General features: G+C 49.7%; 1 protein-coding gene across 1 annotated transcript; it reads left to right on the top strand.

Annotated features, from left to right (window-relative positions):
- The first annotated feature begins 1,807 nt into the window (after nucleotides 1-1,807).
- Lactbl1 (lactamase beta like 1) lies at nucleotides 1,808-18,094 on the top strand. Its single transcript, XM_021161658.2, has 7 exons — nucleotides 1,808-1,819; nucleotides 5,585-5,720; nucleotides 8,761-8,870; nucleotides 10,422-10,579; nucleotides 12,507-12,745; nucleotides 15,433-15,538; nucleotides 17,110-18,094. The coding sequence occupies exons 1-7, from the start codon at nucleotides 1,808-1,810 to the stop codon at nucleotides 18,092-18,094; spliced, it is 1,746 nt and encodes a 581-aa protein (XP_021017317.1).
- Nucleotides 18,095-18,448: the final 354 nt, after the last annotated feature.

Raw genomic sequence — 18,448 nt, 5'->3', positions numbered from 1 at the left:
TGGTGATTTGCTATTTGACATGGTGTGGATTCTCTTCTGGCTGAATTGGAAATAATCCGGATTTACAAGGGAGAAACACCTGCCTCCAGAGCTGGGTCAACTTGAGTATCCAGGAGTGCCACAGAAGACAGTGGAGTCATTGAGACATGGGTGGGTGCCCTTAAGGGAAGTCTTGCAGGCCCTTGCAGTAAACTATCTGACTCAGATCATTATTCCTAGCTTTGACATGCCATCCTTGCCCTGGACGACCTCATAGTCAGTCAGATGGAGACATAAGGAAGGCTTTGGGGACTGGGGAGGGGGGGGACCTGTGTCCTGTGTTCCAATCGTAGCCCTTGTTCTTCCTGGGAACTTTGAATATCAGCTTCTTTGGATGAATGGAAAGTGTGACAAACTAGATTCTTCTTTGTGCAGTTCCTGTGCAGATCAAAGACACAGACAGCCTGTAAGATGGCTCAGTAGGTAGAGGTGCTTGCCACCAAGCCTGATGACCTGAATTCAATCCCTGGGACCCACACAGTGGAAAGAGAAAACCACTTCTTGCGAGTTGTCCTCTGACATTCCAGAAAATCTAAGTCAGTCTTAGATTTTCTTAGACTTAGAAAAAAAAAAAATCTAAAGTCAGCCTTAGGACCAGATTGGGAGTTTGATACCAGAGCCAAGTCCCTCCTAGGGGCAGGTCATGGGCTTCTGCCTTAGAGGCACGCTCCTACTTAAGTAGATGTAGTCATTATTGTCCTCATTTACAAAGAAACCGAGAGAGTCTCACTTCCAGGTAACAGTGGCTCTCCTGGGCACTTAATAGAAAGGCTCACACCGTGTTCTCAGAGGTGACTGGTGAACTGGTTTGAGCTTTGAAAAGGGTACTAAGGGCCTGAGGGTCAGATCCTGGTAGCTGTCTTTTGTCATCTCTTTTCCTGGGTTTCTTCGTGCCCCCGGACTATAGCTTCTGTGGTCACATGGCATAGATGTCTGGCACTCTGATACATCTGCCCAGCTTCCCTGCTGTCAGGGCTCCTGGGAGGAAGCTAATCCTCTAGGCAGAGGACAGCGAGGGATTAGAGCTGGAGAAATGAGGGCCACATCTGTCACAGCTGCTGGCAGTTTGGGCAAAGCCCATGCTGAGCGTTCAGGAAGACCCTTGAAACACAGGGATCCCAGTTGAAAGAGCTGAATTGTGGATTCTATTAGATCCTTCTGGAAGTAGGTAAGCTGTGAGAGTCTGGGGCCTGGCAGATGGTTGTGGGGGAAGGAGCTGGAATTAGAGGCTGGTAGATTTGGGGTAGGTTTGGTGCCCACCTTCAGGTTTGCCTGAGATAGAAGGGGTTGTGGGTCTTCTAGTGCAAGAAGCAGGATAGTCCTGGGCAATCAGGCACTGCGAGTCAGCCAGGCTTCTGAGCTTGGGACATGGGGTCCCCCTTCCCCACCATCCTCCTCTTACCCCCTTTCTAGCTGTTCTCTGTCCCTTCTTCTCCCAGGACATGTCTTTATTATTAATTTTATGTGTATGTGTGTTTCCCCACTTATGCTTGTATCATGTGTAGGTCTGGCATCCCTGGAGAGTGTCAGAACCCCGGGAACTGTGGTTGCAGATGGTTGTGAGCTACCATGTAGATGCAGGGAATTGAACTGGGATCCTCTGAAATAGCAGCAGTGCTCTTAAGCTCTGAGCCATCTCTCCAGGCCCTGTCTCCTCACTGCTCCCACTTCTTCTTGCCTTTGCTTCTCTCAGTTTCCTGTCCACAGGGTTTCCTGCACTGCAGGCCAGAATCCTCAAGGAGCTGGAATCTTCCATGCCCTGAGGAAGATGAAGACTCGGGTGAGTCCCAATCAGGAAGTCACACATTATCTTGGTCAGCATCCCTAGCTCCTCCTCAGCCGCTTGCTCAGTGACTCTGCCCTCCTTCCCACCCTGGCTGCTTCACCCGCTTCCCACTGGAGCCTTTGCCCTTGCTTGTTTCTCTCTGGAATAAGTACAGCAACTATGACAGTTGAGCTAACACTTGTTATTGTAACACAACTTGTTTGCCGATCGATCCATGCTTCCTGCACAGCACTGTAGGGGCTCACCTGAGCTCTCCTAGGGGGAGGGGCAGTTGTCTAGCTCCAAGAAGTGAAGTCATTTGTCCAGAGCTGGAAGGTGCAGAGCTGAAGTCAGGTTCTGTTTGTTGCCCTTTCCAGAGTGTTATACAAGTGATGTTACAATCCGACCGTGTTTGAGAATGGTTTATTTATTTCACTTAGCACAGTGCATTTAAGATTTATACATATTATTATATATAAATACTCTATTCTTTATGTTGCTATGTAACATTCCATTGCATGGACCTATGAGCCATTTTTTTCATTCATCATTGAAGGATATTTGGTTGGTTTAGGCCTTTGAAAAGTTATAAGTAGCTAGGAGATGGCTCATTTGGTAAAGTGCTCAAGGACCCAGGTTCAATCACCAGTACTATATAAAAAAGCTTGGGGGCAGTGGTGCGTACCTTCAATCCCAGTGCCGGGGAGGCAGGGACAGGCAGCTCTTTGGAGTTCTCTGGTCAGCCGGCTTCCCCTAGGGAAGAGCCTCATGTTCCAGCTGGAGATCCTGCCTCAAAAAAAATAATGGAGAAAGGTATCTGATATTGACTTTTGACTTCTATATGCACACATACACACATGTACACATGCATACACACATATGTACACATACATACGCACATGCACACGTGTGCACATACACACATACACTCACTCATGCACACATACACACATGCACATATATACACATCTACTCACACATGCATACATACACACATAGACAATGCACAATGCACACATGCACACACATGCACACATATGCACACATATACATACACACATGTACACATGCACACATACACTTATACACACATACATTCATACACACATGTACACACACATGCACATGTGTGCACATACACACATATGCACATACACTCACTCATGCACACATGCACACATGCACATATATACACATCTACTCACACACACATGCATACATACACACATACACAATGCACAATGCACACATGCACACACATACACACATGCACACATATACATACACACACAAATGTACACATGCACACATACACTTATACACACATACATTCATACACACATGTACACATGTACACATATACTCATGCACACATGCACAAATACACACACATGAACACAAATACATATACACTTATGCACACATGCATACATACATTCATATACACATGCACACATGCACACATACACATACATTCATACATAAATGCACACATACACTTTTTTTTTTGTTTTTTGTTTTGTTTTGATTTTTTTCGAGACAGGGTTTCTCTGTATACCCCTGGCTGTCCTGGAACTCACTTTGTAGACCAGGCTGGCCTCGAACTCAGAAATCTACCTGCCTCTGCCTCCCAAGTTCTGGGATTAAAGGCTTGTGCCACCACCACCCAGCTGCACACATACACTTATATCACATGCACACATACACATGCACACATACACTTATACACATATGCACACATACATTCATACATACATGCACACAGAGAAAAATGTGTAAAGAATGACTTCTGTAAGTACCCCAAGTTCTAGAGGTGAAAAAGAATTGTGAAGTCCACCAGGATTTCCAGATTTAAAAATAAAGATTCAACAGAGAATTCCTTCACACTGAAGAGCCTCCCCCAGGGTGGGAGATAGACCAGGAGGCAGGGCTAAATTTAGACCTGTCTTTTAACTTCCAGGACAGGGCTAACTGCTTTAACTTCAAAGCATTTTCTGAGATGCAGGAAAATAACAATACCTGCTTGTGTTGAGGAGCAAGGATAGTTTACATGGCTGCCTATAAAACCTAGAATGGGACCTGCGTATGTGTTCGTTAGCTGCTCCTGTGACACAGGAACGGCTGAGTCAGAAAGGTAAGTGTCCTAGACGCTCTGTTCCCACAGACAGCAGGCACTATTCGGGTACCAGTTCCAAGAGGGTGGAGATCCCTCCAGCCGGCTCACTGCCTCACCCCAGAAACCTGGTACAGCTCCAGGTGGCTAGTGACTGCTCAGGAGACAAGGGGATCTTGTTACGGATGGTTGTGAGCCACCATGTGGTTGCTGGGATTTGAACCTTGGACCTTCGGAAGAGCAGTCGGGTGCTCTTACACACTGAGCCATCTCACCAGCCCCAAAACTTATTTTTAATGATGGTTCTTAAATGGTTTAACCTCCTTGTAGCCAGAGGTAGTGGAAAAGAAAGGATACAGGGAGGTAGACCTGTTTAGAAAGGTTCTTTGGAGCAACTCCCATCTGTGTTGCCTGGAAATCGGCAGTTCAGTTCACAGGTTAGCAGGCAGCTTGATCCACTCGCAAAACACTTCATGGATACACCAGCAGTCCAGTTCAGTAGTCGGGATAGCATACACGGATCAGCAGACATGGCACCTAGCAGAGACAGGCAGGCCTCGGCCTTGGCACGAGGCAGCAGGAGGGACAGGAGGGGACACCAGAAGTTCTCAGCCGTGCCTCTCTCAGGGAAGTGAAGATCAGTGAAGATTCAAGACCCACAAGTGTTGCACAGCTACTTCTACAGTCAAGCCCAGCTCAGCTCCCATCACTGTCTGTCCAATCCTATTTATACCCTCCAAACATCACATGTCCTCCCCAGGTCTTGCCTTAGCACGTGTGTCTGTCTCAGCTGCCATCACTCTGCCAATCACCGCGAGTCCACGGAAGTGGCAAGAAACTGCAGAGGCACCACTAGAATTTTTTTGGTGTGTTTCTCTCACAAATGGAGCTCAACCACGCAATGTAAGGCGGACCAATACATCGTGTTGTTAGCAAAGAGTCCTTCATCACGTGTCCTTCCACGTGCTTGCTTTAGCAGAACATCCTCTCTCACCTGTGTCTGCTTCAGCCAAACGTTCCCTCACGAGTCTGCCTTAGTCTTTCACCTGTGTCCGCTTCAGGAAACCACTCCTTCACGTGTTTGCCCCAGCAAAACACTGTCCAACACGACTGACTTTCCAAAGAACCCTTAAGTTTCCACTTCATCGATCCTAGGTGTAAGGTGAGGAACCTGGAGGGGGAAGAGAGGCAGGCGCCCTGGAAGTGGCTGTGTCAAGACCCACTGTGTACACCTCAGACACATACTGAGTAACCAGCACACCAAAGGCTACAGAAGGGGAGAACGTGGATGGGCGTCCCTGGCCTGGAGGGCTCTCTTGCTAGGACAGCCGGCTGACAATCGGAGGGGTGGGCTGGTCTGGAATTGTTCTATACTAAGAAACTTGTATTTGCTGTCTCTTACAGACGTGGCCTTGGGAGGGAAGCAGGTGTGGAGAGTTGGGGAAGGCTTCCTGGAGGAGGCAGCCTTTCAGTGGGACTCCCAAGTATCTTGATAAGCACAAAGGTTAGGTGAAGTGAGGTGAGGGCGTCAGGGCCAGACTGGGTGTGTAGAGTTGATGAGGTCTTACTGTGGCGAGGCCCTCGGCTTCACGGGTATCATTGCACTGAGGGAATCTTCCTCTCCCTGCTGACCCTAGAGGCCAGAACCTGTATCTTTCCTTCTCCAGGCCCGCCAGCAGCCCCATCTTCTGAAAGGGAAGAAGATATGGTTTTTGTGGGCCCTCAGTGGCTTCCTCTTCCTGCTCTCAGCGACCATGACTGGCTGCTTCCTGTGGCAGTTCTACCTCCCCAAGCTGCAGACTGGTGAGTGAAGAAGTGGCTCACTCACTCCCACCCTGCTGGGTCCCCCCTGGAGCGTCCAGGACCTGAGGGTGGAGGAGAACTCTTAAGCTTTAGGCTCAGGAGCGCAGGCCTCTGTTCTCACTGCAAGTCACTCTGTTCATCTCTGGCTGCCTCACAAGACCTCTCTGGGCCTGGTCACACTCTTATAAACAAAGTGAGAAGCCTATGGCCATCGGAGGCTCACAAGACATCCAGCCTGGGGGGGGGGGTGTCATCAATTCAGGGTTCCCTAGAAGCTCAAATAGAGGTGGGTGAGACAGCTCAGACAGTGAAGGCGCGTGCCATGACTTGAGTTCCACCCCCAGGACCCATGTGAAGGTTGAAGGACAGAACTCATTCCACAGACTTGGGCTCTGACCTCCATGTACATGCCATGACCCACGTGTGCATATGTGCATGCATGAGTGGAAGCATACACACACACACACACAAAATTTAAAATTTTAGTTTTAAAAATTTAGCTGGGCAGGTGGGGATGGCATGCCCTTTTAATCCCAGCACTTAGGAAGCAGAGACAGATGGATCTCTGAGTTCGAGGCCAGCCTGGTCTGCAGAGTGAGTTCCAGGACAGCCAGGGCTACACAGAGAAAATCTGTTTCGAAAAAAAAAAAAAAAGGTTTAAACAGCATTTCCCTTGTTCTGTGGGCTGGCCTAGCCCTTCTCCCTTCCCAAGACTGCTTCATTCTACCTAGACTCCAGAGGGGCACAATCCTCTGTTGGTATGGCATCCAGGACCCCAAGTCTCCATTGCACTGGGGAGCAGCCTCTCCCAGCCCTGTTATTCATACTGACAAAGACCAGTGTTCAGTGAGGTGCTGGGGCTCCCAGATCCTTAGAGCTACTGCAGACACAGCTCCTCTTAGTGTCTCCCCCGAATCTCCTTCCCCCACCCCAGTCCTTTCTGGGGTAAATTCCATTTCAAGGGACTTCTTTATTGCTCAGGAAAACAGACTCCAGCTGGGCAGGCCGTTCAGGGCCATGTTGCTCAAACTACCAAGCTGCGATGGGCAGATGGTACTATAAGTCTGCAAAATGAATTCTTAGCGGGAAACCTTAAGAGAGACATTTGAACTGCAGGCTGAGCTGTGTGAGCAGATCCAGTGGATGCAAGTCAGAGTCAACACACTACAGGCTTCCCCGAGTCTGGGCAGGCCAGATGGGTCATCACATAGATACTTGCCATCAAGCCTGATAACCTAAACTTGATCCCAGGAACCCAGATGGTGGACAGAAAGAAAAAAAATTCCTACAGGTTGTCTTCTGACCTCAACACTCATGCCGTGACGAATCCCCCCTACCTTTACCCCCAGTGTGGGCACTTTCAGACCCTACCCAGACTCTATAACATATTTTCAGACTCTCCAGGTGCCTCTGTGTGTCTGGCTACAGATACTAGACCCATCTAGGTTCCGAGACTTTTACTCCAAACCTGTCTAAGGAACAAACTACCCCAGGGGCTAGGGATGTAGCTTAGTGGCGGTGTACTTGCCTACAGTATGCAAGGCCCTGGGTTCTATGCCCAGCACCATAAAGGAAAAGCCAAACACAGCAATCTTGCTGGCTGGTCATTTCTCATGGTTCTGGGGGCTAACTGGCAGTCCCTTTGCTGGTCTAACCTACTCTCTTCAAGGAAGGATGCAAGTCACTGGGGATTGGAGCCTCCCTAGGGTGTTGTGTTCTCAGTGATAATTTCTCAGGCTTTTCCATGTGATGACAGTCATTCCTTGGGCAAGGGCAGACAAGACTCATTTCATGATCTGCCACCCATATTCAGTTTTAGGGACACAATGAGCTGTCCCTGCTGCTTCAGGCCTGAAGCCCCACTGGGGTTTCAAGTTCACATCACCCAAACATATAAAGCTAGCTTGAGGTATGGATGAATGGTGGGTGGGTAGATGGATGGTGTCGCGTCTGCTCTCGACCAGCAAGAACGACATGGCACAGTCGGATTCTTCTCAACAGCCTTTATTGCAGGAATGTCTCGATGCTTCTACGGGGACCCTGGGCGCCCAGGGAGCCCTGCTTATATACTCTCAGCCCCCATCCACTCATAGCAGGCCACATCACCTCACCAGGCATGCAGCTTCAGCCAATCAGGGTGGCAGGGGCACGTCTCCACCAAATATGGACTTGTTTACACTGCCAGCATCATGGTGCACCTGCGCAGCTCTCACGATGGTCGTGGCTTATTTTTAGGTGTATGAGGAAGTCAGGTGCAAGTCATAAGACTTAGCTGCAGTCCCAGGCGCCATCTTGGGACTGCTGCCACACCTGCTCCTCACAGGATGGATGGATGGATGGATGGATGGATGGATGGATGGATGGATAGGTGGATGGGTAGACGAATGGATGGATAGATGGATGGTGGATGGATAGATGGATGGGTGGATGAATGGGTGGATGGATAGATGGATGGTGGATGGATAGATGGATGGTGGATGGATGGATGGATGGGTGGGTGGATGGATGAATGGATGGCAGATGGATTTTGGGTGGATGGATGGATAGATGGATGATAGATCGATTGTGGATGAGGCTGAGCCTGTCAGGAAGAAGGAGAGGGTAGAGACCAGTAGCTGACCTGAAGGGACTCAATCCTAAGGCCACACTATCCCTTGGCCCTTGGTCTTTTGGCTGGCCCTTGATTGAATGTTTTCTTTTCTTTTTTTTTTTTAAATATTTATTTATTGATTATATGTAAGTACACTGTAGCTGTCTTCAGACACACCAGAAGAGGGAGTCAGATCTTGTTACGGATGGTTGTGAGCCACCATGTGGTTGCTGGGATTTGATCTCCAGACCTTTGGAAGAGCACTCAGGTGCTCTTATCCACTGAGCCATCTCACCAGCCCGATCGAATGTTTTCTAATAAAACTCCTACTGGTGTGAAGATGTCCCCATGACATGGCTCTGGCCTTTGCTGCAGCCTCCCTGTCCTCTAAGATGCTCCTCTGTCCTTGATCTGACCTCTTCTGTACTTACCTCCTGATGGACCCTTTAGGTTCCTTGAAGCCAGAGGTGCCTCCAGCCCCGGTGAAGATGTGTCCCCGGCACCCTGAGCTTGTGCCTCTTGTTCACCCCCTGCCAGTGCTGAAGGAGGCCTTGGAGAAGGTGAGTGATCACTTAGGAGGTTGCTGGGAGTGTGGTAACACTTGGCAGAGGAGGGATTATTACTCTCTGTGCTGTGGCAGTCATTCATTCACTCAATATGCTTTTATTTGTTGTTTTTTTTTTCCAACAGGGTTTGTCTATGTAACAGCCCTGGCTGTGCTGGAATTTGATTTGTAGATCAGGCTAGCCTCACAGATAGATTGCCCTGACTTTGCCTCCTGAGTGCTGGGATTAAAGGCATGAGCCACCACACCCGGCCTCCAATATGCATTTCTTGAGTGCCTGTTCTGTGTCTAGAATCTCAGTGCTTGGGAGGCAGAGGCAAAAGGATCATTGCAAGTTTGAGGCTAGCCTGGTCTACATAGTAAGTTCTCGGCCAGAGCGGGTCTGGCTCATAGACTGACTGTAGGTGAAGGAAGCAGCTAAGGTAGCAATACGTCTTAGGGTTTCCATTGCTGTGAAGAGACACCATGACCAAAGCAGCCATTATAAGGGACAACATTTAATTGGGACTGGCTTACAGGTTTAGAGCTTCAGTCCATTATCATCAAGGGGGTGGGGCATGGCAGCCTGCAGGCAGACATGGTGCTGGAGAAGGAGCCAAGAGCTCTACATGTTGATCCAAAGGCAGTCAGGAGACTGGCATCCTCAGGCAGCTAGGAAGAAGCTTTCTCCTACAATGGGTGGAGCCTGAGCATAGGAGGGGACCTCCAAAGCCCACCCCCACAGTGACATACTTCCTCCAACAAGGCTATGCATCCTAACAGCGCCACTTCTCATGGGCCAAGCATATTCAAACCACAACATACTTCACCTGGTGTTGGTGGCGCACACCTTTAATCCCAGCATTGGGAGACTGAGACCGTTGCATTTCTGAGTTCGAGACCAATCTGGTCTACAGAGTGCATTCCAGGATAGCCAAGGATATACAGAGAAACCCTGTCTTGAAAAAACAAAACGACAACAAAAAGATAACACATATTTTTGACTCAGGAGCAAGACTGAAGATTAAGGAGCCAGGCACTAGTGGTAAATAGGCACACAGACACACACACATAAACACATACACACACACATACACACACACACATACACACACATATACAGACACATACACACACATATACACACATACACATACATACACACACATACACACACATACACATACACACACATATACAGACACACATACACACATACACACACATATACAGACACACATACACACACACACATATACACACATATACAGACACATACACACACACATATACACACATACACACACATACATACACACACATACACACACATATACAGACACACATACACACATACACACACATACACAGACACACATACATACACACACACACACACACACATCCTTTAGGGAGCCCTATGTCTGAGACAGGTGAGTCAGGTCCTCGCAGGGTATGAGATCTCAGGGTCTGTAGGCTCCTAGGGTACTATGGCTTTGGGGACAGGTGGGTGCGCTGAGGCAGGGGCTGTTACCGCACCCACATTCTGCCCCTATTCTCTCTCAAGGTGGATGGGATTCTGCGCAAGGCGATGTTGGCCCCAGGCCTGGCTGCCATGTCTGCCCTCGTCATCCATAATGACACTGTGCTCTGGACTGGGAACTTCGGGAGGAAGAATGGCTCAGATCCAAATTCTGGAACCCCTAATGAGTATACCATGTACCGGTCAGTGGGGTGCCCTCCAAGGTCTCAGAAGGGATGATCAGGATGGCAAGCCAAGCAGGTATAAGAGGCAGGACATAGGAGGGTGGGGTCCCAGCTGCCCGGGCCTGACAGTTCTATATGGGAGACAGAGGTCCAGAGAAGACCAGGAACTATGAATGCCCAATGCCACACCACGAGGACCACAGGACAAATGAGGAAAGGACAAATCTTGTCTCCTCTCCACGTGCCACCTAGGATGATCACCAGTTCCCAGCCCTTTTCTACATCCCTGTGAGTTGATCCAAAGGCAGTCAGGAGGCATGACTCCTATATCCCAACACAGGATTGCCAGCATCTCCAAGATCTTCCCTGTGCTGATGCTGTATCGCCTGTGGGAGGAGGGCATCGTGGACTCCCTGGCTTTGATCCAGCTGGAGGCAGTTGGGGACACTTGGCTGCATGCCCAGAGCTTCTCCTCTTAGGTGCTATCTGCAGAGTCCTCAGAGCTGCAACAAGGGACACACTTGATCCCAGAGATACTGTGGGGACTTCAGGGGTCCTGCAGGATTTAACCTTCACATTGGGCCTTTGTGGCACCACACACAGGGCCCAGAGTTCCAATTGTCTTGCTTGCTGTGTATGTACTGCCTGGCATGCTGAGTGCTCTGCGTGCGCGCATGCACACACACACACACACACACACACACACACACACACACACAGCTCTATCCCTATTATAGCCCATGAAACCAACAGTCAAACTCTCAGAAAGGTCTAGTAACTTGTCCAAGGTCACACAGTCAGTAAGAGATAGGACTGACCCCACCCAGCTCTGCTCCAGTACTGATGTGGTAAAGGGATGCGGGGAAGGCTGCTGAGGAGTCCATCCTATCCCAGCTTTCTGGTGCATCCTAAGCATCCACAGGCAACTCTGCAGAACCAGAGGGTTCAGCCCAAGATGCAGACTGAAAGGACTCCCAGGACCAAGTTCTCAGCACTCACAGAGGGACAGAGAGACAAATACAGGAGATAGAGAAAAACAGAGAAGAGAAGGGGAACAAGGGAGAGGAGGAAGTGTTTGTCACACAGGACAAAGGACTGCCTCTGGCTAGAGGAGACAGATGCAGCACATAGCAAATTGGCAGTTTATAAAGGCGTGGCCGGGCAGTGGTGGTGCACGCCTTTAATCCCAGCACTTGGGAGGCAGAGGCAGGCGGATTTCTGAGTTCGAGGCCAGCCTGGTCTATAGAGTGAGGACAGCCAGGAATATACAGAGAAACCCTGTCTTGAAAAAAAAAAAAACAAAGAAAGAAAGAAAGAAAGAGAGAGAGAGAGAGAAAGAAAGGTACAATGGAAATCCCATTTTAGAGCGAGGTGTTTAATTTTAATTGGGCATGTTAATTAGATGAACTAAAGGGGGCTTTTTTTTTTTTAAAGATTTATTTATTTATTTATTATAAGTACACTGTAGCTGTCTTCAGACACTCCAGAAGAGGGCGCCAGATCTCGTTGCGGATGGTTGTGAACCACCATGTGGTTGCTGGGATTTGAACTCTGGACCTTTGGAAGAGCATTCAGGTGCCATCTCACCAGCCCTAAAGGGGGCTTTTGATTGCTGAACTTCAATACTTGGATAACCTTGGTAGTCAATCTTAGGTGGAGAAAGTGGCCAAATAAAGGAACAGTCCTTGGTGGCCAGCTTTGTAAATGTAATCTAACTTTTTTTTTTTTTTTTGCAAGACAGAGAGATTGAAGAGAAGGGCAAGGCCTGCCAGAGCCATGCCCGCCAGATCTGGCCAAAGCCATGCTTTGCCACACTTGACCTGGCCAGGGTCCCTTCAAAGCCTAGGGTAGAATGTAGTGTGTGAGAAGCTGAAGGTGGGGCCCAGGGTGGAGAGTGGGTGTGAGGCTGACAGGCTGCCCTCTGCACTCCTATATCCCAACACAGGATTGCCAGCATCTCCAAGATCTTCCCTGTGCTGATGCTGTATCGCCTGTGGGAGGAGGGCATCGTGGACTCCCTGGACGACCCTCTGGAGCGCTATGCCAGCACATTCTCCATCAACAACCCTCTGGGCACAGCCCAAGGCCCTGGAGCACAGGGCCCAATGGGGGAATCTGAAGAGATGGGCTCCCTCCCAAGGCCGTCCCCTGTCACTCTCCGGAGGATGGCCAGTCAGTTGTCAGGTGAGCCTCGGAACTGGGGGGAGGGGGGAGGGTTGGGGCAGGCACCTAACACAGATTCTCAGCCATTAGGACCCTGCTCTGGTTCTCTAGTGGCCATGCTTGCAAACCACAGGCCATGGGAGGTGGCAGGTTAGAATGAGCTGAGGCTCTATTTTATTTTATTTTATTTTATTTTATTTTATTTTATTTTATTTTATTTTATTGAGACAGGGTCTCTTGTCGCCTAGGCTGGCTTCAAATTCATTCTGTGGCTCAGGAGGACCCTGCACTTTTGATCCTTTCCCTCCAAGTGCTAAGATTATGCGTATGTGTCACCACATCCAATATGTCATTGTTAGGGAAGGAACTCAGAATGGCTCAGATCCAAATTCTGCTAAGCAAGCGTTGTACCCGCTGAGCTCTGTCCCTGGCCTGGATCTGGGAGTATAGATCAGGCGGGAAAACAAGTTCACAGACAAAGGAGTCGGGATCCAGGTTCAATGCCAATGTCAAGGCAACAAGTTAGAAATCAGGAGGGAACTCTCCAGTGAAGACCTAGACTTCCTGAACACACATAAAAATCACATGGAAAGCCACAGCCCACAGGACAGGAATGAAAGGCAGAGCTGGCATCACACAGAAAAGGCTCTGAAGAAGTAGTAAAAAAATGGCAACCTTTGTTCACTGCCATCTACATGCAAATTCAAATTACACAGACACACACTCTCCCTGTCAGACCAACAGAGATCAAAATCGTAGGTACAGTGTCTGGAGAAACCACAGAGAGAGCGTCCTCATCTACACCAGAGGAGGGAATTTAAACTGATGACCCTCTGTGCTGGATAGTTTTATGTCAACTTGACACAAGCTAAAGTCATCTGAGAGAAGGGAATCTTAACTAGGAAAATGCCTCCATAAATTGGGGGTGCAGACAAGCCTGTAGGCTGTTTTCTTAACTAGTGATTGATGTGAGAGGGCACAGCCCATTGTGGGTGGAGCCATCCCTGGGCTGGTGGTCCTGGGTTCTTTCAGAAAGCAGGCTGAGCAAGCCAGGAGGAGCAAGCCAGTAAGCAGCACCCATCCATGGCCTCTGCATCAGCTCCTGCCTTCAGGTTCCTGCTCTGTTTTAGTTCCTGCCTTGGCTTCCCTCGATGAAGTGTGATGTGTGCATAAGCCAAATAAAGCCTTTTCTCCCCAAGTTGCTTCGGTCATGGTTTTCAGCACAGCAATAGAAACCCTAAGATACCGACCCCCCCCCCCCCCGCCGCCGTAAACAAACCAACGGATAAAACCTATGTGAAGGCCAATTCAAATATGTCTCATAATCATTTTCTTGCCTTGTCTTTTTTTTGAGTTAGGGTTTCTCTTAGCCCAGGCTTTCCTCACATTCTTGATGTAGCTGAAGATGACCTTGAAATCCTGATCCTCCTGCCTCCACCTTCCGAGTACTGTCTCCAAGCCAGACTGTTTGTCACAGTCAACTGTGGCTGGAGATGAGCAGTGCAGAGTGCACTTGGTCAATGAACCGAGCTCCCGCCATAGAGGAGAAAAGGGCACATAGTCCTCATGAGTGAGAAATTTTATTTCTAGAAAATTCTACCGAAGGTGACCTCACCCTGTGTAGCATGAAGCACACTCACAATTATTCACTGCCTAGTGTTTACAGTAATGAGAGAGGAGCCAGTGTGGGGGCACAGAGCTGAAGCCCAGCACTCCCAAGAGGAGGCAAGAAGATCAGGGGTTCAAGGGCATCCTGGGCTACATAGTGAGTTCAAAGTCAGCCTGGGTTCCCATGAGACCCTCTCAAAACACCAAAACCAAAACAAGGAGAAATAACCGACGGAGCCAGGCGTAACCGCGTGGTGGTGCATGCCTTTAATCCCAGCACTTGGGAGGCAGAAGCAGGAGGATTTCTGAGTTGGAGGCCAGCCTGGTCTACAGAGTGAGTTCCAGGACAGCCAGAGCTACACAGAGAAACCCTGTCTCGAAAAACTAAAAAAAAAAAAAAACAAAAAAAAGAAAAAAGAAATAATCTACATGTTCCTCACTAGGGGAATGGCTTTGGCCTAAAATGCTGTATAGCTCTAAATGATAGTGTTCTTTGTTTACTGATATGAAATAAAATGTTAAGAAGGAGAAAAGTACATGTATTATATATACTACAGAAATAAACATAAAAATATATAAAAAAGACTATATAAATACACTAACTATAAAAACCTGTTTATGATGAGGCAGGTGTAATGTACTTGATTATATAACACGCTGTGTATTATATAAATATTATTCTTTTTTACATCTTTAATTTGTCTCGGTGGGGGGGCAACATGCATGCTATGATACTTGAATGGATGTCAGAGGACAACTTGTGGGAGTTCTTTCCACCATGGGCATTTTGTGGATTGAACTCAAGGATTGTGGGCAAGCACCTTTAGCAGAGAAGCCATCTTGCCAGCCCTAAGTATTAAATATTTCAGGATGTAGTAAATGCCTGTGGAAGGACTGGGCTTTGTGGAACCTGCCTGCAATCCCAACTCTTGGGAGGGAGAGGAGAGAGAAGAAAGAGACAAGAATGTTTGCTTCCAGGAAGGGGAACTGGTGGCTGGCTGCAGTGGGAGGCATGGGGGAAATGACCGAGTGTTGTTCTATGGAAGGGACTTCCCTAGCAGTGCATAGATCCTGCAGGTCTGACCACTGCTCTTTCCCAGGACTTCCCCGAAGACTCCGGGGCACTTCACTGCTGTGGAGGGGCAGCACCCAGGAGGCTCTGAGCCTGCTCAAGGATGATGTCCTGGTGGCTGACCCAGGAACCAGGTGAGAGGCGTGTCCTGAAGTCCAGCCACACATCCTACCAAATGGTCAGAGTCAGGAAGGTTCTGGGGATCGCTGAAGAGAGTCCATCAGATACCCAGAAAGACTAAGGCCTGTAGGGGCAAGCATAGCAAGGTTTGGGAGAGCTGGACCCAGAACCCAGGTCTAGTCCAGTCTCCCTGTCCCTCACCAACTGGATTTATTAAGAATCTACTTGGGGGTTGGAGAGATGGCTCAGCAGTTAAGAACTGGCTGTTCTTCCAGAGGTCCTGAGTTCAATTCCTAGCAACCACATAGTGGCTCTCAACCATCTATAATGGGATCTGATGCCCTCTTCTGGCACACAGGTGTACATGCAGACAGAACATTCTTATACATAAAATAAATAAATCTTAAAAAAGCAAAAAAGAATCTACTTAGTCACAACACTTGGGAAGCAGAGACAGGAGACTAGAGAGATGCAGGCCAGTTTAGGCTACACAATGAGATTTTCTAAAGCAGCCAACCAAAAACAAAAACAAGACACCAGAAGCAATCAAGGAGACTGCATCTGACTACAGCAGCAAACACATCTTAAGTTAGGTTTTTACTGCTGTGTAGAGACACCATGACCAAAACAACTTTTTTTTTTTTTAAACATTAGGTATAGTCCTACTTTTTTTTTAAATTTATTTTTTATTAGGTATTTTTCTCGTTTACATTTTCAATGCTATCCCAAAAGTCCCCCATACCCACCCCCCCAATTCCCTACCCACCCACTCCCCCCCCCTTTTTTTTTAAAGATTTATTTATTTATATGTAAGTACACTGTAGCTGTCTTCAGACACTCCAGAAGAGGGAGTCAGATCTTGTTACGGATGGTTGTGAGCCACCATGTGGTTGCTGGGATTTGAACTCCGGACCTTCGGAAGAGCAGTTGGGTGCTCTTACCCACTGAGCCATCTCTCCAGCCCCCAAAACAACTTTTATAAAGGAAAACATTTCATTTGAACTGGCTTACAGCTTCAGAGCTTGAGTCCACTATCATCATAGTGGGAAGCAAGGCAGTGTGCAGGCAGATGGGGTGCTGGAGGAGCTGAGAATTCTACATGTTGAGCTGAAAACAGCAGAAGGGGATAGTAATGCCATACTGGGCGGAGCTTATGCATAGGAGGCCTCAAAGCCCACCTACAATTCCTCCAATGAGGCCACACCTCCTCCGATGAGGCCACACCTCCTAATAGTTCTACTTCCCAAGGGCCAAGCAAATTCAATCCATCACAATGACGAAGGCCCTTTTTACAGTTTGCACTGGTGAGGGAGTCGCAGCGAAGAAATAAACGACACAAATAGAGTTTTGCCATGATGGATATCAATAGTAAACAGTTAAAGAAAGGTCTGACCTATGAACAGGAAGTTGAGCTTTGCGAGCTTAGGGTAGGGAGTGAGGGATAAGACAAGTGGACAGGGCCAGATTTCCCTCTGCTTCTCCAAATATTAGACTGGCCTTGCTTCCTTTCTCTCCCCACTGGTGCCACCACACTGTCCTGGGGATCATGTAGAGCACCCTATCCTTGCCCCCTTTCTCCCTCCAGATGCCACTACAGCACGCTGGCCTTCTCTCTCCTAGCCCATGTGCTGGCTGCGCACAGGGCACAGGGCGACTATGAGCGCTGGGTGTCTGAGCAGGTGCTGGAACCGCTGGGGATGAGTGACACCGGCTTTGCACTGACGGGAGCAGTGCGTGCACGTCTGGCTGCTGGCTTCTATGGGAGCGGCAGGTCCGCCCCGCTCTACGATCTGGGCTGGTACCGGCCATCGGGCCAGATGTACTCGACAGCTGCAGACCTGGCCAGGCTTGCGGCTGCGCTCCTGGGTGCAGGTCCCCGAAGGCTGCTACGGCCCGACAGCCTGGCCACATTGCTAACACCACTACGCGCCTGCGCCCACGGCTACTTTGCTAGTGAAACCGGTACACCCTGGGAGTTCCACGAGAGGCGCGGATACCGCGTGGCGCGCAAGGATGGCGACTTGGACGGCTATGCCGCCAGCCTGGCGCTCGTGCCACCGCTGCGCTTGGGATTTGTGCTGTTGCTTGCCGGGCCTCGCCCTCCCACGCACGACCTGGTGGCTGACGCCCTGGATACGCTGCTGCCAGCCCTGGAGCGCGCGTTGCGCGAGGCTGAGCTTGCCCCTGCGCCCCCGCCCCGCGCGCGCCCGTTCGCCGGCTTTTTCACCTTCGCCAACCGCACCTTCTACGAGGTGCGCGCCGCCGGGCCGCGTGGCGAGCTGCGCTTGCGCCAGTTTGGGCCGCGCGTGGAGGCGCTCGTGCCCGCCGCCTTCCGATCGCTCGCCCTGCGCCACGTGCGCGGCCGCGTCTTCCAGTTGCACGTGGCGCGCGAGTTCCCGTGCGCGCTGCCGCTCGCCGACGCCTGGCTGTCTCTGGAGGCCCAGCACGGGCAGCTGGTGCGGTTCTACCCACTGGATCGCCACGGGCTGGCGCCGGGCTTCGACGTACCCGGCCTCAACACCTACGGAGTGCTGCGCTTGCCACGCAGGCCGGTGTTCGGCTCCCAGTGAGCTGGGCATCCCCACGGGCATGCGTCCACATATGCCTTTGCATTGCCCATGCTTGCAACCCCTCTGCGGGCCTCCAGCCTGCCATGCCCACCTGCAGCTTTCCTTTTATCTGCAGCTTCCCTGTCTCCTCAACCCCCACCCCAACCTCTCCCTAACCCCATAGCTTCTCATGCTTGCAGCCTCTCTTTCCCCACACTGCCTGACACCCTCTTGCTCACCCCATCCCCGTGGCAACCTCCTCTGCCTTTAGCCTCACCCCTCTTGAGCCTCTTCATACCTGCAACCTCCCTTGTATGGGGGTCTATCCCACTCCAGGGGTCCCCTTCCTCCAGCTTCCTACGGGTGCTTGGCAGG

This window comes from Mus caroli, unplaced genomic scaffold (assembly GCF_978045245.1).
Source record: "Mus caroli unplaced genomic scaffold, Mus_caroli_1 scaffold_6, whole genome shotgun sequence".
Lineage (NCBI taxonomy): Eukaryota > Metazoa > Chordata > Mammalia > Rodentia > Muridae > Mus > Mus caroli.
This window is presented reverse-complemented; position numbering and strand designations above follow the sequence as displayed.

What these genes read in the sequence shown, in the direction of transcription:
- Lactbl1 (XM_021161658.2), top strand. An exon ending in AATGAGTATACCATGTACCG is followed by an intron (nt 10,580 to 12,506) that starts GTCAGTGGGGTG and finishes ATCCCAACACAG; the next exon opens with GATTGCCAGCATCTCCAAGA. An exon ending in GATGGCCAGTCAGTTGTCAG is followed by an intron (nt 12,746 to 15,432) that starts GTGAGCCTCGGA and finishes GCTCTTTCCCAG; the next exon opens with GACTTCCCCGAAGACTCCGG.